The 23156-nt window shown below is 46.6% G+C and overlaps 1 protein-coding gene and 1 long non-coding RNA gene across 2 annotated transcripts in view; one reads left to right on the top strand and one right to left on the bottom strand.

The window, feature by feature from the left end:
• LOC129825938 (ubiquitin carboxyl-terminal hydrolase 43-like) overlaps positions 1–22427 on the bottom strand; it is a 107772-nt gene extending 85345 nt beyond the window's left edge. The window contains exons 1-2 of the mRNA XM_055886080.1: positions 21452–22427; positions 6502–6651 (exon numbers count right to left, since the gene is read on the bottom strand). Coding sequence (XP_055742055.1) covers positions 6502–6651; positions 21452–22066 — 765 coding nt within the window. The 5' untranslated portion in view covers positions 22067–22427. The remainder of the gene's footprint in view (positions 1–6501; positions 6652–21451) is intronic.
• Positions 18011–20297, top strand: LOC129825943 (uncharacterized). The gene is made up of 2 exons (XR_008754963.1): positions 18011–18297; positions 19589–20297. It is a non-coding gene; the product is annotated as an uncharacterized LOC129825943 (long non-coding RNA).
• Positions 22428–23156: the final 729 nt, after the last annotated feature.

The raw sequence follows: 23156 nt of genomic DNA on the forward strand, positions 1-23156 counted from the left end.
AGATGTCTAAGCAGTGCTAAAATAAGAAGACCTCTCTTCATGGAGTCTGCCACCTGAGAGAGCCATTAAAAGCCTTCTCCCCTGAGGAGAGCTCCTTTGTGGGTGGCTAGCTGATACTACTGTAAATTCTTAGAGGGCTCTAAAAAGACCAATAAAGGGAAGAGTGAGTATGGTAAGTAGCAGACTTTGAGCCAGGGGAGAAGGGAGGGGGGGCACAGTGAGAATAGCAGGATAAATCCCTTTAGTAGGTAGTGTACTGTATGAGCCCTGGGATTATTTCCTTGGCTCTAGTCTATCAGGCCACATGTTTCCATACTGATAAAAAAATGAAATCCATGACAACGCCAGTGCTCAGTCCACTCATAGGCGGCTGAGTGAGGTTCTGGCCAAACTTAAGAGATGACTGTCATAAGAGATGTTCTGCTCCGGACAGAAACCACACAGTGCTAGTCTGTGTGTGTGTGTGTGTGTGTGTGTGTGTGTGTGTGTGTGTGTGTGTGTGTGCGTGTGCGTGCGTGCGTGCGTGCGTGCGTGCGTGCGTGCGTGCGTGTCATTTATTGATATAGAGTTTATTCTGTTAGACAGTATTCTTTTGAAAAAATAATTACAAGATTGTAGGAAGGGTTTTTCTACCTCAAAACAAGTTTTCAAGAAGAATACTTAATTCAGTCAGGAGAGAGGAGAACCTCACTACAAGCACAACACTGACACCGGCTGAACTCCCACTATATGTTAGTCGACAGTCGTATACCTTTGTTGGCATACCCCATATCATTAGAGAACATGTAGCATTAGCTTAGTACAAATTGAGATGCAGCTGCATGAGAGGTGATGTCTGTCCATCGATTAGTCAGTCATGTATTTCAGGCTAAATGACTCAGTAGACTGTCATTATTAATAGCTTTGGCATGAATGAGGACATGCTAATGTGATTTCCAGGGCAGGTTAATAATGACTTCCACAGATCTAATTGAGGTCAATATGAAGCCTGATTCCTAGTCCTGTCAGTATAAAGCCAACATGGAGACAAGCAATGAGCCTCTGGAAGGGGTTGTCTTTACTCAACAGCCAGAGCAGAATGCATACTGAAGCCATGACAAGACCCATGTATTTACAATGAAAGATGTAATATGTTATTATTCAAATGAAAACAAAACTACTGAATTAGTCGTTAATGTCTTCATTCTCTCTGGTAACGAAAAACATATTTGAAATATGTCTCCAAATGCAACATCTTTTTTTACTTGAAATCCAATACTTTATAAAATCTCTAGAATTAGTCAATAACAAAGAAAACACTGTATTATTACAACTCGATCATAGGTTTGTACAACTGTAAACCCTGGCATTTATTTTATTTTAGGTACTTTAACTTTTGAAAGTCAATTCGTGATTTTATTTTTTTACTTTTAATGTTATTTTATGTTTCTTCAGAGAAAATATATGTGTAGTGATGTCCTATGTTTCTTTGTTATTGTATTGTAATTTGAAATTGAATAATAATAAAAAAATATATATACAGATGTGCTCAAATTTGTTGGTACCCCTCCACAACAATTTTCTCTGAAATAACTTGAAACTGACAAAAGTACTGACAAAAGTATCCACCATTGTTCATTCCATATTTAATAGAAATCAGATTAGCGTTTGATTTTTTATTCAACATAATATTGTAAATAATAAAACAAATTAAAATGTCATGGACAAAAATGATGGGACCCGTAATCTGATATTTTGTTGCACAACCTTTAGAGGCAATCACTGCAATCAAACGTTTTCTGTAGCTCTCAATGAGACTTCTGCACCTGTTAACAGGTAGTTTGGCCCACACTTCCTGAGCAAACTGCTCCAGCTGTCTCAGGTTTGATGCGTGCCTTCTCCAGACTACAAGTTTCAGCTCTTTCCATAGATGTTCGATAGGATTCAGGTCAGGACTCATAGAAGGCCACTTCAGAACAGTCCAATGTTTTGTTCTTATCCATTCTTGGGTGCTTTTTGCTGCGTGCTTTGGGTCATTATCCTGTTGGAGAACCCATGACCTGCGACTGAGACAGAGCTTTCTGACACTGGGCAGTACGTTTCACTCCAGAATGCCTTGGTAGTCTATAGATTTCATTGTGCCCTGGACAGATTCAAGGCACCCTGTGCCAGGCGCAGCAAAGCAACCCCAAAACATAACCCAGCCTCCTCCATGTTTCACTGTAGGTAAGGTGTTCTTTTCTTTGAAAGCTTCATTTTTTGATCTGTGAACTTCTGATGTGACTTGCCAAAAAGCTCCAGTTTTGACTCATCTGTCCAAAGGACATTCTCCCAGAAGGATTGTGATTTGTCAATATGCATTTTAGCAAATTCCAGTGTTATGCGGTGACAGCCCAGTGCGCTCTGTGCTAGCTCCCCGCATTTGCCGTGCTAGAGTGGGCATTCAGCCAGGACGGATTGTGCCGGCTCAGCGCTCCTGGTCTCCGGTGCGTCTCTTCGGCACAGGATATCCTGCGCTGGCTCTGTGCACTGTGTCTCCAGTGCGCCTTCACAGCCCAGTGCGTCCTGTGCCTGCGCCCCGCATTTGTCGGGCAAAAGTAAGCATCCAGCCAGGACGGGTTGTGCCAGCTCTACGCTCGAGTCCTTCAGTGCGCCTCCACGGCCCAGTGTATCCGGTGCCTGCTCCACGCACCAGGCTTCCAGTGCATCTCCCCAGTCTGGTGAGACCTGTTCCGGTTCCACGTACCAGGCCTCCAGTGTGTCTCCCCAGCCTGGTAAGCCCTGTGGCAGCTCCACGCACCAGGCTGCCAGTACGTCTCCTCAGTCCGGTAAGACCTGTTCCGGCTCCACGTACGAAGCCTCCAGTGATGATCCATGGTCCGAAGCCTCCAGTGATGATCCATGGCACGAAGCCTCCAGTGATGATCCATGGCCCGGAGCCTGTAGTGATGATCCCTGGCACGTAGCCTCCAGTGATAATCCATGGCCCGGAGCCTCCAGTGATGATCCATGGCACGAAGCCTCCAGTGATGATCCCATGGCCCAGAGCCTGTAGTGATAATCCATGGCACGAAGCCTCCAGTGATGATCCATGGCCCGGAGCCTTCAGCGAGGGTCTCCAGTCCGGAACTTACAGGGGGGGGTTCCTAGCCTGGAGTCCCCGACGACGCTCTACGGTCTGGAGGTACCGGCGACGATCCCTGCACCAGAGGCGCCACCGAAATGGGGGGAGCCTCAAGCGGAGCGGGGTCTGTGTCCCGCACCGGAGCCTCCACCGAGAGTAGATGCCCACCCCGACCCTCCCCAATAGGTTCAGATTTGCGGCCGGAGTCCGCACCTTTGGGGGTGGGGGGAGTACTGTCACGCCCTGACCTTAGAGATCCTTGTTATTCTCTATGTTTGGTTAGGTCAGAGTGTGACTTGGGTGGGAAAGTCTATGTTTTCTATTTCTATTTCTTTGTTTTTGGCCGAGTGTGGTTCCCAATCAGAGTCTGTGCCTGACAGAACTGTTCACTTCCGTTTTTTTGGCTTTGTTATTTTGTTTTGGTGTCATCAATAAAAAGACGATGTAAGCCTACCACGCTGCGCCTTGGTCCACTCTTCCTTCTACAAACGAGAGCTGTTACAGCGGTGCACAAATGAGCAAGAGGACAAGTACATTAGAGTGTTTAGTTTGAGAAACAGACGCCTCACAAGTCCTCAACTGGCAGCTTCATTAAATAGTACCCACAAAACACCAGTCTCAACGTCAACAGTGAAGAGGTGACTCCGGGATGCTGGCCTTCTAGGCAGAGTTGCAAAGAAAAAGCCATATCTCAGACTGGCCGATAAAAAGATGGCAAAAGAACACAAACACTGGACAGAGAAACTCTGAGTCTGGCTGGCACTGGCAGGAGTATGGGGTAACGTTAGTTACAGCATGGTGAGGGTGAATTACATTATTCAACATCTTGCTAGATAGCTAGCTAGCTAGCAATATCAGCGAAGCCAGCTGCAGCCACATATTGACTACCTAGCAACATGACATCATTTCTCATTTCTGGAGGCAGTGGAAATGCAATTTGAGCTAGCCCACCAAGACCAGCCCAACCTGGGTTGACGTCAAAGTGCCAATGGCAGCTGGGCTTAATGGGCCATATAGCTGGGAGGAAGTCCCACAGACAGAGAACACAATAACAAGTTCAAAAGTTCAAATGGGTCTCCTTCACACAGAAAGGTGAACCATTGGAGGTGTGGTGTGGCAAGATAGCCTAACCAAATTGATATTACCAGTTTGTCTTGCCTAAACTAAAGTTAAAGTGTGTAAAAGCAATAATGAAGCGGAGCGGCATGCTGTCAAAAACAGCAGGTTTTTGTCCCTCACACCGTCAGACTCTTGGGTGTTAACAATGTGGCAACTTTTTCCTTGACGTGTCCCAGACTTATAATGACAGGCCTTATCAGCAGTCCTCCAGTCCCAGCCTCCTCTGACGTCCTCTGTGGCCTCATACAGAGAGACAGAGACATAGTCCAGATCACCTCCTGTGCCCTCTGGCCCTGCACTGAAGGGCAACTCATCTCAGACACAGATTAAAGCTTTGTTCAAGTATCGGATAGACACTGCATAGTACTGTATATGGCCAGATAAACAAAGAGGGGAGTGTCAACAGAAATATATAGAGAGAGAGAAAGAGAGAGGGGGGGTGGAGGATAGATGGAGAGAAAGGGGGAAAGTGCATCTGAGGGGACCGAATGCTCATTGCTCATAGCAAACAACCAAATTGAATGGCTCAATGAACTGAGGCCCATACAAACACTCACTGTCACACACACACAACTCACAGAGCATCACTTAGCCGACACACATGCATACACCCATAAACACAAGAACACACCCACCCATACGCAAACACACTAATCCGCTAACCTGTTGGAAGATAGATCAAGTAATGAGGAATCTTACATACAAGACCACAAAGCTGAGTTCACACTGGCAACTGAATCTCAAAACTTCTGTCTTAGCCGACACACAGTCTAGTTTCTAGTCTTAACCATAGCCTTTGGTTCAGTAGGTCCTTACATGGTTAGTGTCAGTGAGATTCACTTCAACAGACCACGGCTTGAGACCACCTCTTACTTTGATCTATTAATTCAAGTATGCAGTGTCAAATTCAATTGATGCAACAAAGACCAAACTGTGTTTTATCCAAAACAAGAGCCAGCAGGCCTAGGCAGTAGCCAAGCCAATGGCTTCATTCTGGCCAGTGTCATCATGTAGTAAGCTGTGCTGGTCTGGAACACAGCACCATTTACCCACCCTCAAACCATGCATCTCACTTATGTTACTTAACACTCAAAAAAGTGTAACAGATTGTTTTCCGTGTGTTCGCATACCAATTTGATAAAGACATGTTGAATCCCAAATACAGTGATGTATTGTTCTGTGAATCTGAGACTGAAATTCCCCTCCACCAGAATAGCGATGATACAACAGAATAAATCAGTGGCGTAAGGTCTGTGGGAGAAGGGACACTGATATCATTTAGATTTATTTGTGATGACTCACCAACAGTGAATTTAGCACTTGGTATGAATCATTCCATTGGTTATCACCCTGATAGCACTGCTAAAGAGGGGGTGTATTTCAAAAGCAGAAATATGTTTTTAATAATGCATGAAACTCCCTGTTAATGGGCACAGTGGAACCGATCAAAGGCCTATCCAGGGGGTGTCAGGCTCCACTGTGCCCACAGGCATACCTTCAGGAGGAGCCATGCACAGAGAAAGTATCAAACAGCAAATTACCCAGCTTTGATTCTACTCCTCAGGCTGCACAGAAGACATGATAGAACAAAGTTGCAGGTCTCCTGTGAAAGCAGCAGTTTCACTTGTGGCATCAGCTAGACGGCTGCAGCACATAGGGCATATTCACAGACAGACAGAACTATGGAAACCCATCACAACAGCTCGAAGCTGTTCCTCCCCACAAACACAGGAAATAAGTTTGTCAGAGAGCCAATTGTTTCCAAACAGGTATATGAACAAGTTCACTAAAGGGGGTAGGCAATACAAGGTATAGAGGGAGCTTTATCCCTCACACAGGATTATCAGAATGAGTTATCTGTTGAATTATATGCCATGTAGAGCACAGGAGAGAAGGAAATATGTCACTTCTATGCAATGCCCCTCTTCCTCTCACATCTGTTCAGAATTTTTCAGAATCACAGAGTACATCAATTAAAGTCGATTAATGCTATGTTAGCACATTTAGTATAGATCCAAGGGTAGATAAGTACATCAATAATTGAGAGCTGAATTTAAATTGTACAAACTTAGAGCTGCAAAGAACATAAAGATGCTGTTGCAAATGCCTGGAGATGGAAAGATCATTTTCTGTATAGCAATAGATATTTCAGACAGTAGTTTTTGCTCTTGTGAGTGGGAAGTGCAAGGCACTGTTGAGACTTGTGAGTCCAGCCTATATTTTGAGTTGAGTACAGTTCAATGTGACTGTGTGACAGTGGATGGAGAAGGCACTCTTACCTTCCCTGGGGCTTTGGTCTTGTTATTGTTGTTGCTGCAGGAGGACAAGTTGACATCCTCGTGAACTCGGTCCAGAAGCCAAAGTAGGAACTCCAGGGCGTCATGTTGTGAGTTTCCTCGGAATTGGGATCCATACTTGGATACTATACTCTAGAAAGGGAAAGGAGAGTCACATGGTCAATGAAGGAGTCAATGTAAAACTGTATTGTAAACATTGGTGAATTAATGCATCTTCAATGTAAAGGGAAAACAGATTAGCTGACTGTTGTTTTAAAATCATTACATTGATGTAATTCAAGATGAATGTACTAGAACCACACAGTGTGCTTTTGAAGTAAAGACTTGCCTAAATGCATGAATAACCTTCTGCTGTCCGGATCATCCAAACATTTTGCATAAGAGTGAAAAACTAAAACAGCAGTGGGATAATTCAGATCCAAATCTGACAGCTTGTTAGGATTTGAGATGTGACAGGAATAACCAAATTTCATTACAAAAACCTATTGGTTTGTTTACTGCCATTCCCGCTTACATAGAAACATGAAACAAACAGTGCGATATTCACTGGCCAACTGAGGTGTGTAGGACCCTATATAATACATTCAATTTTTTGCCAAATTCTATTTGTTTTTTTCTGAAATTCCGTTTTCTCAGTTTGGTTTTTCCAGGTGTCTGTTTCCCCCCAGTTTTTTCACGTTTTCACTCTTAAAATATATATTTTTGATAGAAAAACAACAACATTTTATGTTTTAGGTCCACACCAATGCTTAAACCACATCAGGAGACCACTTTTGAGGTCTGGGAAAAATATATTACATTTACATTTTTGGGTGTAGATACCCTTTTATTTATTGCACACCAACATTGTTTGGTTAGCTGTGTTTCTGGAGCACACATGTGATTGCAGAGTTTGCTAAACAAATCGCCACTGGATTGATGCAAATAATCATGATATCATTATGCCAGGTAGGTATAGGCATATAGGTAGGTATCTACCAGGAGATGGATCATTATTAGCATCATTGCTAATGCCTACACAAAAAGTGGTAGACAAACGCACACACACAGACAGGGGCATTCATATGTTGCCTCTTCCGAAATGTTTAAGGAAAATACGAATCACTGATGCATTTTGTTCATGTCTTCACACCATAGTGCCCTCAAAGCTCATCACTAAGCTAAGGACCCTGAGACTAAACACCTCCCTCTGCAACTGGATCCTGGAATTCCTGACGGGCCGCCCCCAGGTGGTAAAGGTAGGCAACAACATATCTGCCACGCTGATCTTCAACACGGGGGCCCCTCGATGGTGTGTGCTTAGTCCCCCCTGTACTCCCTGTTCACCCACGACTGTGCATTCAAGCACGACTCCAACGCCATCATTAAGCTTACAAACGTCACAACGGTGGTAGGCCTGATCACCGACAACGATGAGACAGCCTGTAGGGAGCAGGTTAGACACCTGGCCGTGTGGTGCCAAGACAACAACCTCTCCCTCAACGTGATCAAGACTAAGGAGATGATCGTGGACTACAGGAAAAGGAGGGTCGAGCACTCCCCCATTAACATCGACAGGGCTGTAGTGGAGCAAGTCGAGAGCTTCATGTTTCTTGATGTCCACATTACCAACAAACTATCATGGTCCAAACACACCAAGACAGTCGTGAAGAGGGCACAACAATGCCTATTCCCCTTCAGGAGACTGAAAATATTTGGCATGGGTTCTCAATTCCTCAAAAAGTTCTACAGCTGCACCATTGAGCACATCCTGGCTGGTTGCATCATCGTCCGGTATGGCAACTGCTCGGCCTTCGACCGCAAGGCGCTATGGAGGGTAGTGCGTACGGCCCAGTACATCACTGGGGCTAAGCTTCCTGCCATCCAGGACCTCTATACCAGGGTTGTGTCAGAGGAAGGCCCTAAAATGTTTTAAAGACTCCAGACACCCTAGTCATAGACTGTTCTCTCTGCTACTGCATGGCAAGTGGTACCGGAGCGCCAATTCTAGATCCAAAAGGCTCCTGAACAGCTTCTACCCCAAAGCCATAAGACTGCCGAACAGTTAATTGAATGGCTACCTGGACTATTTGCATTGACCCCCCCCCCCCTTTTACTTTTTATTTACGCTGCTGCTACTTGCCGTTTATTATTTATGCATAGTCATTTCACCATTACCTACATGTACATATTACCTCAAGTACCTCGACTAACCTGTACCCCCACACATTGACTCTGTACCGGTACCCCCTGTTTATAGCCTCGTTATTGTCATTGTATAGTGTTTCTTTTTTTCTTTAAAAAAAAAGTTTATTTAGTTTATTATTATTATTTTTTAACTCCTATTTTTCTAAAAACTGCATTGTTGGTTAAGGGCTTGTAAGTAAGTATTTCACAGTAAGGTCTACACGTGTTGTATTCGGCGCAGGTAACAAATACAATTTTATTTGATTTATGATATGTCTGATGTGTCTGTTGGTCCACCTGTGGCTGCACACAGGATCCCTTCTTCAGGATGCTCAGCTGTAGGCCTAATTCCTGTAGCACAGTGCACACAGTGGACCCACAGCGGGTCAATCATTGCATCCAGCCCTATGTCCGTCTCCACAGAATGCAGAACAGAGGGATTCTTGAATTGCAAATTTTCCAGAATGCTCTTCACGCTTCCCTCGTCGCCCACTGTCTGAGACAAAGCTATTTAAGGTACCGGGCAGAAAATCCTCAAATGCTGCTGAGCCCAATCAGAGCTGACCTTGGATGGCTCCCACTGAACCCCATAATGAGTTCGCTGACTCATATTCAGTTATTCAGAAACATTTGTCTCAACACCACACACACACACACACAAAACTATAGTACAAGTGTTACCCAAATTTAACTGACAGATATAAAGACCGTTCTTTTTACATTAAGAAAGAAACATCAAATGAAATACGTCCGTAGATATCTCTGTGCCACAAAAAAAGTAGGTTGAGGAATACTTAAGCCCACATGGAACACAATGTAAGTTGAAATATCTGGTTTAAGACTGAGTGGCACACGACTCAATTACGCTGGAATTAACCGGCTGAACCGCAGCTGGCAGCCTGAAGGAGCCTCAGCAGTGAAGAGAGATTATGGAGAGAACAGCAGCCTGTGATCACTGCCTAATGATCCCTGGTATCTAACAGACATACTGTATGACTCTATCATACAGTACAGTAGATCTCGCTATCATTGGTACAACCTGTATAATAACACACTGTGTGTGGGAGGTACTGCTTACTGTAACCATCTTCAAAGTAGCTGAACATTGTACAAAGTGAACACACGCTCATAAACAGAGAGCAAAGTGATTATTGGGATGTGTCAAAGCAAAAGTAGGAGTAGAAGAGAGTAGTCTCCTAATTAGAGGTCAACCGATTAATCGGAATGGCCGATTAATTAGGGCCGATTTCAAGTTTTCATAACAATCGGAAATCGGTATTTTTGGACAGCGATTTGAACACCATTTTTTTTTTATACACCTTTATTTAACTAGGCAAGTCAGTTAAGCACACATTCTTATTTTCAATGACAGCCTAGGAACGGTGGGTTAACTGCCTTGATCAGGGGCAGAACGACAGATTTTTACCTTGTCAGCTCGGGGATTCAATCTTGTAACCTTACGGTTAACTAGTCCAACGCTCTAACCACCTGATTACATTGCACTCCACGAGGAGCCTGCCTGTTACGCAGTAAGAATCCAAGGTAAGTTGCTAGCTAGCATTAAACTTATCTTATAAAAAACAATCAATCAATCAATCATAATCACTAGTTAACTACACATGGTTGATGATATTACTAGTTTATCTAGCGTGTCCTCCGTTGCATATAATCGATGTGGTGCGCATTTGCAAAAAAGGACTGTCGTTGCTCCAACGTGTACCTAACCATAAACATCAATGCCTTTCTTGAAATCAATACACAAGTATATATTTTTAAACCTGCATATTTAGTTAATATTGCCTGCTAACATGAATTTCTTTGTGTCACTTCTCTTGCAACAGAGTCAGGGTATACGCAGCAGTTTGGGCCGCCTGGCTCGTTGCGAACAGTGTGAAGACTATTTCTTCCTAACAAAGACAGCCAACTTCGCCAAACGGGGGATGATTTAACAAAAGCGCATTTGCGAAAAAAGTACAATCGTTGCACGACTGTACCTAACCATAAACATCAATGCCTTTCTTAAAATCAATACACAGAAGTATATATTTTTAAACCTGTATATTTAGCGAAAAGAAATCCAGGTTAGCAGGCAATATTAACCAGGAGAAATTGTGTCATTTCTCTTGCGTTCATTGCACGCAGTTTAGGCCGCCTGGCTCGTTGCAAATTAATTTGCCAGAATTTTATGTAATTATGACATAACATTGAAGGTTGTGCAATGTAACAGGAATATTTAGACTTATGGATGCCACCTGTTAGATAAAATACGTAACGGTTCCGTATTTCACTGAAAGAATAAATGTTTTGTTTTCGAGATGATAGTTTCCAGATTCGACCATATTAATGATCTAAGGCTCCTATTTCTGTGTGTTATTATGTTATAATTAAGTCTATGATTTGATAGAGCAGTCTGACTGAGCGATGGTAGGCACCAGCAGGCTCGTAAGCATTCATTCAAACAGCAATTTTGTGTGTTTTGCTCAAGAGGTAACCTATGTTTAGATATGTAGAAAAATAAACAGTTTTGACATAGAATTAAGCATAATTACTATGGTTCTAGATTGCAGCAAAAAGCTGTTTCAGGTGTTTGAAAAATGCTAAATTCTCCAACTTCAGGACAAGGACATGTCCCCAATATGGATCACCCCCCAGCCATCTTCATGTACTTTGTGCCCCCTCAGATTTTTGGGGTGCATGACGCCCCTGACCAAAGATCCCGGCGGGACCTGGCCCAATTAAACCCCTGTGTACGCCTGAAGAGAAGATTTATAGAACAAGAACAAGTGTCATCTCCCTGCGACTTCACTGAGCCATTTAACTTCATATTTAATGTCCTGAAATCAAAAGCTCTGCCAGATCAAATAGCCTAATCATTAAAAGGCCTACATGGAGACCCCAAATATTGACACATGCTTGGAAGCCAGAGTCACTGTCACTGTGATGAGTCATCACACTGTCACGTTCCTGACCTATTTATGTTAGTTTTTGTGTGTTAGTTGGTCAGGACGTGAGGTTGGGTGGGCATTCTATGTTATCTGTTTCTATGTTGGTTTTGGTTTGCCTGGTATGGCTCTTGATTAGAGGCAGGTGGTTTGCGTTCGCCTCTAATTAAGAGTCATATTTAGGTAGGGCATTCTCACTGTTTGTTTGTGGGTGATTGTCTCCTGTGTCCGTATGTCTGTTCGTACCACATGGGACTGTAGCGTTTGTTTGTTTCGTTTTCGTTTCGATGTCGTCTGTTTCCTGTACGTAAGTTTATGTTTAGTTATGTAAGTTTATGTTCAGGTCTCGTCAACGTCGTTTTGTTATTTTGTAGTTTTGAAAGTGTTTGTTTCGTTTCGTGTTTGCCATCATCGTTATTAAATAAAAGATGGCTTATTTCCCAAAGCCTGCGTTTTGGTCTTCAGATCCCTCTCTCCTCACCTCGTCCGAGGATGAGGAGAGCGTCACCCGTTACAGAATCACCCACCAACACGCTAAGACCAAGCGGCAAGGGAAAACGAAACGGAGTAAGGGACAGGAGAGAAAGGAGCAATGGACATGGGACGAGGTTTTGGATGGAAAGGGTTGCTACACTTGGGAGGAGATCCTAGCTGGTAGAGATCGCCTCCCATGGGAACAGCTGGAGGCACTGAGGAGAGCGGAGGCTACCGGAGAGAGGAACCGGAGCTATGAGGGAACGCGTCTGGCACGGAAGCCGAAAAAGCCCGTAAGTAATTCCCAAAAATTTCTTGGGGGGGGGCTAGGAGGTGGTGGGCCAAGGGCAGGTAGGAGACCTGCGCCCACTTCCCAGGCTTACCGTGGAGAGCGGGAGTACTGGCAGGCGCCGTGTTACGCAGTAGAGCGCACGGTGTCTCCTGTACGAGTGCATAGCCCAGTGCGGGTTATTCCACCTCCCCGCACTGGTAGGGCTAGATTGAGTATTGAGCCAGGTGTCATGAGGCCGGCTCAACGCGTCTGGTCTCCAGTGCGTCTCCTCGGGCCGGCATACATGGCACCTGCCTTACGCATGGTTTCCCCGGTTCGCCTACATAGCCCGGTGCGGGTTATTCCACCTCCCCGCACTGGTCGGGCAACCGGGAGTATTCAACCAGGTAAGGTTGGGCAAGCTCAATGCTCAAGAGTGCCAGTACGCCTCCACGGTCCGGTATTTCCGGCACCACCTCCCCGCCCCAGCCTAGTACCTACAGTGTATACACTACGCACTAGGCTACCAGTGCGTATCCTGAGCCCTGTTCCTCCTCCACGCACTCTCCCTGTAGTGCGTGTATCTAGCCCGGTGCCTCCAGTTCCGGCCCCACGCACTAAGCTACCAGTGCGTCTCCAGAGCCCTGTACACACTGTATATTCTCCCCCTACTAATCCTGATGTGCTTGTCCTCAGCCCGGCGTCACCAGTGCCGGTACCACGCATCAGGGATAGAGTAGGCTTTGAGAATACAGTGTGCCCTGTCCCTGCTCCCCGCACTAGTAGGAAGGTGCTTGTCATTAGCACGGTGCCTCCAGTTCTGGCACCACGCACCAGGTCTACAGTGCGCCATATCCGGCCAGAGCCATCCGTCTCCCCAGCGCCATCTGAGCCATCCGTCTCCCCAGCGCCATCTGAGCCATCCGTCTCCCCAGCGCCATCTGAGCCATCCGTCTCCCCAGCGCCATCTGAGCCATCCGTCTCCCCAGCGCCGTCTGAGCCATCCGTCTGCCAGGAGCCTGCAAAGCCGCCCGTCTGCCATGAGCCTGCAAAGCCGCCCGTCTGCCATGTGCCTACAGAGCCGTCAGCCAGACAGGAGCCGCTAGAGCCATCAGCCAGACAGGAGCCGCTAGAGCCGTCAGCCAGACAGGATCTGCCAGAGCCGCCAACCAGACAGGATCTGCCAGAGCCGCCAACCAGACAGGATCTGCCAGAGCCGCCAACCAGACAGGATCTGCCAGAGCCGCCAACCAGACAGGATCTGCCAGAGCCGCCAACCAGACAGGATCTGCCAGAGCCGCCAACGAGCCATGAGCAGCCAGAGCCGTCAGAGCGCCATGAGCAGCCAGAGCCGTCAGAGCGCCATGAGCAGTCAGAGCCGTCAGAGCGCCATGAGCAGCCAGAGCCGTCAGAGAGCCATGAGCAGCCAGAGCCGTCAGAGCGCCATGAGCGTCGAGAGCCGTCAGCCTGCCATGAGCGTCGAGAGCCGTCAGCCTGCCATGAGCGTCGAGAGCCGTCAGCCTGCCATGAGCGTCGAGAGCCGTCAGCCTGCCATGAGCGTCGAGAGCCGTCAGCCTGCCATGAGCGTCGAGAGCCGTCAGCCAGCCATGAGCGTCGAGAGCCGTCAGCCAGCCATGAGCATCGAGATTCGTCAGTCAGCCATGAGCTGTCCTTCAGCCTGAAAAGGCTGGATACCCAGAACTGCCCATCAGTCCAGAGCTGTCTCTCTGTCCGGAGCTGCCTTTCAGTCCGGAGTTGCCCCTCTATCCTAATCTCCCTCTCTATCTTCATCTATCTCTATATTCTTATCTATCCCTCTTTCTTGATTTATCTCTCTGTCCTGGTGTTGTCCCTATTAGATATGTTGTTAAGGGAATTTTGTGGGGGTCAAAAGAGGGTGGACATTCTTGGAGGGAGGAAGTTAGGATGGATTATGGTGGGGTGGGAACCGCGCCCCGAGCCTGAACCACCACCGTGGTTAGATGCCCACCCAGACCCTCCCCTAGACTTTGTGCTGGTGCGTCCGGAGTTCGCACCTTGTGGGGGGGGTACTGTCACGTTCCTGACCTATTTATGTTAGTTTTTGTGTGTTAGTTGGTCAGGACGTGAGGTTGGGTGGGCATTCTATGTTATCTGTTTCTATGTTGGTTTTGGTTTGCCTGGTATGGCTCTTGATTAGAGGCAGGTGGTTTGCGTTCGCCTCTAATTAAGAGTCATATTTAGGTAGGGCATTCTCACTGTTTGTTTGTGGGTGATTGTCTCCTGTGTCCGTATGTCTGTTCGTACCACATGGGACTGTAGCGTTTGTTTGTTTCGTTTTCGTTTCGATGTCGTCTGTTTCCTGTACGTAAGTTTATGTTTAGTTATGTAAGTTTATGTTCAGGTCTCGTCAACGTCGTTTTGTTATTTTGTAGTTTTGAAAGTGTTTGTTTCGTTTCGTGTTTGCCATCATCGTTATTAAATAAAAGATGGCTTATTTCCCAAAGCCTGCGTTTTGGTCTTCAGATCCCTCTCTCCTCACCTCGTCCGAGGATGAGGAGAGCGTCACCCGTTACAGAATCACCCACCAACACGCTAAGACCAAGCGGCAAGGGAAAACGAAACGGAGTAAGGGACAGGAGAGAAAGGAGCAATGGACATGGGACGAGGTTTTGGATGGAAAGGGTTGCTACACTTGGGAGGAGATCCTAGCTGGTAGAGATCGCCTCCCATGGGAACAGCTGGAGGCACTGAGGAGAGCGGAGGCTACCGGAGAGAGGAACCGGAGCTATGAGGGAACGCGTCTGGCACGGAAGCCGAAAAAGCCCGTAAGTAATTCCCAAAAATTTCTTGGGGGGGGGCTAGGAGGTGGTGGGCCAAGGGCAGGTAGGAGACCTGCGCCCACTTCCCAGGCTTACCGTGGAGAGCGGGAGTACTGGCAGGCGCCGTGTTACGCAGTAGAGCGCACGGTGTCTCCTGTACGAGTGCATAGCCCAGTGCGGGTTATTCCACCTCCCCGCACTGGTAGGGCTAGATTGAGTATTGAGCCAGGTGTCATGAGGCCGGCTCAACGCGTCTGGTCTCCAGTGCGTCTCCTCGGGCCGGCATACATGGCACCTGCCTTACGCATGGTTTCCCCGGTTCGCCTACATAGCCCGGTGCGGGTTATTCCACCTCCCCGCACTGGTCGGGCAACCGGGAGTATTCAACCAGGTAAGGTTGGGCAAGCTCAATGCTCAAGAGTGCCAGTACGCCTCCACGGTCCGGTATTTCCGGCACCACCTCCCCGCCCCAGCCTAGTACCTACAGTGTATACACTACGCACTAGGCTACCAGTGCGTATCCTGAGCCCTGTTCCTCCTCCACGCACTCTCCCTGTAGTGCGTGTATCTAGCCCGGTGCCTCCAGTTCCGGCCCCACGCACTAAGCTACCAGTGCGTCTCCAGAGCCCTGTACACACTGTATATTCTCCCCCTACTAATCCTGATGTGCTTGTCCTCAGCCCGGCGTCACCAGTGCCGGTACCACGCATCAGGGATAGAGTAGGCTTTGAGAATACAGTGTGCCCTGTCCCTGCTCCCCGCACTAGTAGGAAGGTGCTTGTCATTAGCACGGTGCCTCCAGTTCTGGCACCACGCACCAGGTCTACAGTGCGCCATATCCGGCCAGAGCCATCCGTCTCCCCAGCGCCATCTGAGCCATCCGTCTCCCCAGCGCCATCTGAGCCATCCGTCTCCCCAGCGCCATCTGAGCCATCCGTCTCCCCAGCGCCATCTGAGCCATCCGTCTCCCCAGCGCCGTCTGAGCCATCCGTCTGCCAGGAGCCTGCAAAGCCGCCCGTCTGCCATGAGCCTGCAAAGCCGCCCGTCTGCCATGTGCCTACAGAGCCGTCAGCCAGACAGGAGCCGCTAGAGCCATCAGCCAGACAGGAGCCGCTAGAGCCGTCAGCCAGACAGGATCTGCCAGAGCCGCCAACCAGACAGGATCTGCCAGAGCCGCCAACCAGACAGGATCTGCCAGAGCCGCCAACCAGACAGGATCTGCCAGAGCCGCCAACCAGACAGGATCTGCCAGAGCCGCCAACCAGACAGGATCTGCCAGAGCCGCCAACGAGCCATGAGCAGCCAGAGCCGTCAGAGCGCCATGAGCAGCCAGAGCCGTCAGAGCGCCATGAGCAGTCAGAGCCGTCAGAGCGCCATGAGCAGCCAGAGCCGTCAGAGAGCCATGAGCAGCCAGAGCCGTCAGAGCGCCATGAGCGTCGAGAGCCGTCAGCCTGCCATGAGCGTCGAGAGCCGTCAGCCTGCCATGAGCGTCGAGAGCCGTCAGCCTGCCATGAGCGTCGAGAGCCGTCAGCCTGCCATGAGCGTCGAGAGCCGTCAGCCTGCCATGAGCGTCGAGAGCCGTCAGCCAGCCATGAGCGTCGAGAGCCGTCAGCCAGCCATGAGCATCGAGATTCGTCAGTCAGCCATGAGCTGTCCTTCAGCCTGAAAAGGCTGGATACCCAGAACTGCCCATCAGTCCAGAGCTGTCTCTCTGTCCGGAGCTGCCTTTCAGTCCGGAGTTGCCCCTCTATCCTAATCTCCCTCTCTATCTTCATCTATCTCTATATTCTTATCTATCCCTCTTTCTTGATTTATCTCTCTGTCCTGGTGTTGTCCCTATTAGATATGTTGTTAAGGGAATTTTGTGGGGGTCAAAAGAGGGTGGACATTCTTGGAGGGAGGAAGTTAGGATGGATTATGGTGGGGTGGGAACCGCGCCCCGAGCCTGAACCACCACCGTGGTTAGATGCCCACCCAGACCCTCCCCTAGACTTTGTGCTGGTGCGTCCGGAGTTCGCACCTTGTGGGGGGGGTACTGTCACGTTCCTGACCTATTTATGTTAGTTTTTGTGTGTTAGTTGGTCAGGACGTGAGGTTGGGTGGGCATTCTATGTTATCTGTTTCTATGTTGGTTTTGGTTTGCCTGGTATGGCTCTTGATTAGAGGCAGGTGGTTTGCGTTCGCCTCTAATTAAGAGTCATATTTAGGTAGGGCATTCTCACTGTTTGTTTGTGGGTGATTGTCTCCTGTGTCCGTATGTCTGTTCGTACCACATGGGACTGTAGCGTTTGTTTGTTTCGTTTTCGTTTCGATGTCGTCTGTTTCCTGTACGTAAGTTTATGTTTAGTTATGTAAGTTTATGTTCAGGTCTCGTCAACGTCGTTTTGTTATTTTGTAGTTTTGAAAGTGTTTGTTTCGTTTCGTGTTTGCCATCATCGTTATTAAATAAAAGATGGCTTATTTCCCAAAGCCTGCGTTTTGGTCTTCAGATCCCTCTCTCCTCACCTCGTCCGAGGATGAGGAGAGCGTCACCCGTTACACACACAAACATGTCAAAACTCTAAACTGATTTAGCCTTCAATCACGACCAGATAGTCCACCTGCTCCGTAGAGAGGGAGGGAGGACTGAATTCCAGCTCAAGAAGCCTCCCTCCCTCCCTCCCTCCCTGACCCCTGTCCTAGGCTTCTCCCATGTTATTGAAACCTATATACTAGCTGTTGAGTAACTGTTTGAGTTTCTGTTTTCAAACCTTCTCTGGCCCCTCTATGCAAACATTGAAATCCACCAGGAGGGCTTCAGAGAATGCACTAGAACAAACAGATCAGATACTCTTTAAAACACACATCTGATTCTGATCCCAGAGCAGGGAAAATGAAGCCCTCAGATCAGAGGACAGATAGGACATGATGAAGGGGAAGAATATATATAAAGTCACGGGCATAGTACTTAACCTTCGATACAACGTTTAAGTAACCCTCCCCCTACAGCGTCAGTCCTGCAAGGTGCTACTGGAATGTAGCTCAGTGCCAGTCATCCTGTGGTAGCTACCTTTCTATTAGATTTTTCTCCAGTCTGCAGCACCAACCTGCCTGAGAGGACTCTGGGACAGATCACAATTTAATGGTAACTTTTTGCTTCTAATTAACCAAGGACCTCTCTTCTGAATTCACTCAAAATACATTTTGCCTGCTTATAATGAGGATTGAAAAGTAATCTCTTTCTGTCAAGCTGTCAGTCATTCTCACATTAGAGTTGACTTGGTGCATATTAGTGAATATTAGCCTGTAACTGAACAGCACACATGTGTGCAACCACCAAATTGCTTTTGCTAATACATTGTGTTACATCAGAAAGTTTACTTACATTCACTTTCATTTTCTCCTCCAAAATTGTGTTTGTTTATTTTTTTATGGGATGTGACGCAAACACTTATCCACCTTCTTTGTTATTCCTTGTCTATGCTATTCACTCTCCTCTTACTCTGTCAGAAGCATGTGGAGTGACTGATAATACTGTTTGAGAACTCTGCTCTGAGATAATTATGAAGTGGGCCATTCAAATTACGGGGTAAGGTTTTTGATTGTTTATAGATGGCTGGTTGTTTAGTCTGATGCTCCCATGGCCTAAGGGCTCAGACAGGGGCCTGACAGCTATCTGATTATCTCATGGTGCCTGCAGACAGCTGTGGAATTACATAAAAGACCGTTTTAGACGGCCAGACATAAACTCATGACCCTTCTGGTCACAGAGCCACAGCCAAGATGCACGCCTGTGTGTGCTGAAACACCGGAAAGATCTCATCACATGCATTGAGTGTTTTTCATTACAGCTATCTTGAGATCTCAACTATCTTGACTACATGAAGCCAGCTCAGATTTTTGTCCTCTCAAAATCTAATAGGAGAGTCCCACAAGATAAGAAGGAAGTGGCTATAGATGGAGAGGAGTTGGCAGGGTGTCCAGAGAAGAGTGGGATTGTGAGAAAGAGTTAATTTTTGGAGGAGAGGAACGGTCACACAGAACATTGGGTCAGACAGAGACCAAATAAACTAGTTAGGATTGATTCTCCTCTGAGACCTCTCTGGCAGGAGGTATAGCACTGACTGCACAATAAAGGTAATGCAATCTCTGGATGGTATTTTAGTCTGGTATTGTGGTTGGGCACTCTCAATCTGCCCCTCATTGACCACCACCCAGACAAAACTTCTCTAACTCCTGACCCTTCCTGTCTCAGCCTCCAGTATTTATGCTGCAGTAGTTTACGTGTCGGGGGGCTAGGGTCATTCTGTTATATCTGGAGTATTTCCCCTGTCTTATCTGGTGTCCTGTGTGAATTTAAGTATGCTCTCTCTAATTCTCTCTCTCCTTCTCTCTTTCTCTCTTTCTTTCTCTCTCTCGGAGGACCTGAACCCTAGGACCATGCCTCAGGACTACCTGGCCTGATGACTCCTTGCTGTCCTCAGTCCACCTGGCCGTGCTGCTGCTCCAGTTTCAACTGTTCTTTCCTGCGGCTATGGAACCCTGACCTGTTCACCGGACGTGCTACCTGTCCCAGACCTGCTGTTTTCAACTCTCTAGAGACAGCAGGAGCGGTAGAGATACTCTGAGTGATCGGCTATGAAAAGCCAACTGACATTTACTCCTGAGGTGCTGACCTGTTGCACCCTCGACAACCACTGTGATTATTATTATTTGACCCTGCTGGTCATCTATGAACATTTGAACATCTTGGCCATGTTCTGTTATAATCTCCACCCGGCACAGCCAGAAGAGGACTGGCCACCCCTCATAGCCTGGTTCCTCTCTAGGTTTCTTCCTAGGTTCTGGCCTTTCTAGGAAGTTTTTCCTAGCCACCGTGCTTCTACACCTGCATTGCTTGCTGTTTGGGGCTTTAGGCTGAGTTTCTGTACAGCACTTTGAGATATCAGCTGATGTAAGAAGGGCTTTATAAATACATTTGATTTGAACTCCTATACTTCGAGTGCATTACACTGAGCTAGAGGCAAAGTGATTGAGCCCCTGGCTTTGCACAATGCAGGGTGAAGGTGTGCCTCTAGTTACGCTTACACCTCTTCTCCTCACAGAGCAATGAGCATTTCCAAGAATAAATGCATTGTGAATGTACCCCTTATCATCTTCTCTTTATCTGGCCTTGAACTATATAGGAGCTTAGCACTGCAGGCAGTGTGATAATTGTTTTTTCCTCCTCTTTAGAGTGGGCAGGGTGGGAACGCCTGAGGGGAAACTGATACTGTCACCGCCTCCTGATCCACAAGAAGATCCACTCTCACATCCACACTCAGATCCTTTAATGAAGAGTGTTCCTCTCAATAAACAGTCTTCTCTATGGCAATGTTGCCTAACTAACATAATGAAGTGTGTCCTATTCAGAAACACTGTAAATGGTAGTGAGTCAGCCAGGTGCTATGCTCAACATCTCAGCGACTGTCATTTTAAAGCCCAGCGTTCAAAGCCACCATACCTGGAAAACACTCAATATAACACACCAGCTTTCAAAAGTCTGTTTAGAGTATAGTAAGTCCTTTGTTTATGTTCAAGGCTCTTCTGTGCTGTGAGTGTCTGATGGAACAAAGTGCTAGCTCAGCACTACAGACAGACACCTGGTAATCCCATGCCCTTAGACTCCAGTGACACACTGTGCCAGCCAGCCACTTCATTAGTAAGTGGTGAACTAAAAGCCATCTGGGTAAACCCACAGAGTATAAAAGCACTGTAGAGATGAACTCGAGTTCAGCATAGTAGCTATTGAACTGCAGTTCAGCGTAGTAGCTATCAAAGCTCGCTGTTGCACCGACTTATAAAGTAATCAATCCTGGAGAAAAAAATAACCAGGTTACCTATAGGCTAATAAATCTTATGAGCTCTAATGTCATGGATAGTGCTTCAGGCAACATTTTTTGGAATATAGAATCAAATCAAATGTTATTTGTCACATGTTTCGTAAACAACAGGTGTAGACTAACAGTGAAATGCTTATTGACCAATATGATAACATTTTATGTAAATCCCCTCAATATTTTAGGCAAATGTCACACAAATTGTTTTTTTTATCATGTTAGGAATGACACATAGTTGTTTTATGTTGCGGTTTCAATCAAGGTATACAGGAGCAGGAGCAAATGGAAATACACCCGTTATCTTCACCCCTGGCTCTCTGGTACTACAATAGCTTGTCCTGAGTTTATTACATAGTAAGTATATTGTTAGTACACAGGTATAAGAGCAACTAGATTTAATAATAGCCAACTATAGCCTACCTTGAATTCCACTGACAGTTGCGGGATGTATTCTAGAGTCCAGAGTGCCCTAACAAGTGATGCCAACTGCTCAGTGACTTCACCTCTGGCATGCTGCGTGTCTTCACTTCTAACTACCCCATTAATTCTCCTTCGACTCAAATCCAATTTGTACCGCTCCAACCCGAGATACTCTGCGAGCAGGTCAGTGTTGCTCAAGCACTGGACCACGGCGTTCATGAAACAGGTGTTCCCATGATTTTTCAAGCCTAGAACACCTGGAATTTTGCCACCATAGCACCATAAAACTCTTTCTTTCACCGAGCAACGGGAAGAAGCTATCGCATTATTTTTAACAGAATCATCCCCGGCGTCATCCTCTTTGATATTTCCTGAGTTGGCACTGAGTGTGCAAGGTGTCCCGTCACGAAACCCTCCATCGTCATCCTCTGCGCCCTGAACTGCAACGTCTCCAAAGTGGGTGAAAGTGCCCAAAGTTTTGATTATTTTATTTACAAAACTCCCCACCGACTTCAATGATTTCTTTCGAAAAAGCCGTCCATGTTTCTGTTTGTTTTCCTTGCGCTTTGCTGCCTTTGACGTGGCTTCATCCTTCACTATGCAGTGTTTATCCATATCTTTATAATACTTTTCCGATGTTGGAGAATTCTGGAATTAATTTCGAGGCCAGTGTGCCACTTTTCTGCAGAGATTTCCCATCCGGATACCGTGAGGAGGACAGAACACCAGCGCACAGAGGTGAAACCATCGCGGAGCCATGGCACATCAACACATATCGACTCCGTGCAGCCGGTAAACGTCAAACATTTCAACACTTACTGAAACCCTTAATGCTTGTTGACCAAATTACATGAGCTCCATCGATGTTCAACATTACCCTCGCCTTTCCTTGCCTCCTACTTGCAGCCTTTACGGGCATGTACACACGCATTTACCCATCGCTTCGAACTTCGTCTCGAAAGAGGCGTGTATTCATATGCGTAGTGTGTGACTATTCCCTCCCACTTTGATTCTAGTCCCTGTATCATCAAAGGAGTTTACGCTGGCATAGTAGGCTATATAAACGCTGACTCACAAATTGATATTTCCAGGTTGAACTTTTATTCTCATGAAAACAAGCAGTTTTTCATGGTTGAATGTTGAAACAGTCATATTTTCTTTTTGGCAGGTTTTCTCTGTTAATATAAAATATATGGATTAGTCATGGACACGTTTTTGTATTTAGAACACACACATATTAGCCAATCATAAATGGATTAATGATGTGTAGACATTATTCAAGTAGGTTATGTGGGTTTCCCAATGTTTGGGAACCCCTGCTGTTTCAACCCACTGGCATAAAGGGCAGTGGTGAGGTGCTCACCTGAAGAGAGCAGTAACCAACCATACACAACAGATAGAAGGATATGATGGAAAATAAGCAGACATATTTCAGTCAGGTTCATCTCAAACATGAACTTTATGGAGTTTGTTGGTGGGGGAAAAAAACGGTCCACTATCTTTGCAAAAGCATAAGTGCATTCCTTTTACATTCACAACAATATCATTCAATACCTTGGAGAATGCCCTGGCAGAAATGGAGACCTTGTGAAATAATGTCTTGTTAATCTATACTCAGGCAATGAAATGTATACTCAGGCAATGAAATGGGAACACTAATAGGAGTGGGATCTTTAAAGGTCCAATGCAGCCGATTTTATCTCGA

Source organism: Salvelinus fontinalis, chromosome 2 (genome assembly GCF_029448725.1).
Source record: "Salvelinus fontinalis isolate EN_2023a chromosome 2, ASM2944872v1, whole genome shotgun sequence".
NCBI classification, from domain to species: Eukaryota; Metazoa; Chordata; class Actinopteri; order Salmoniformes; family Salmonidae; genus Salvelinus; species Salvelinus fontinalis.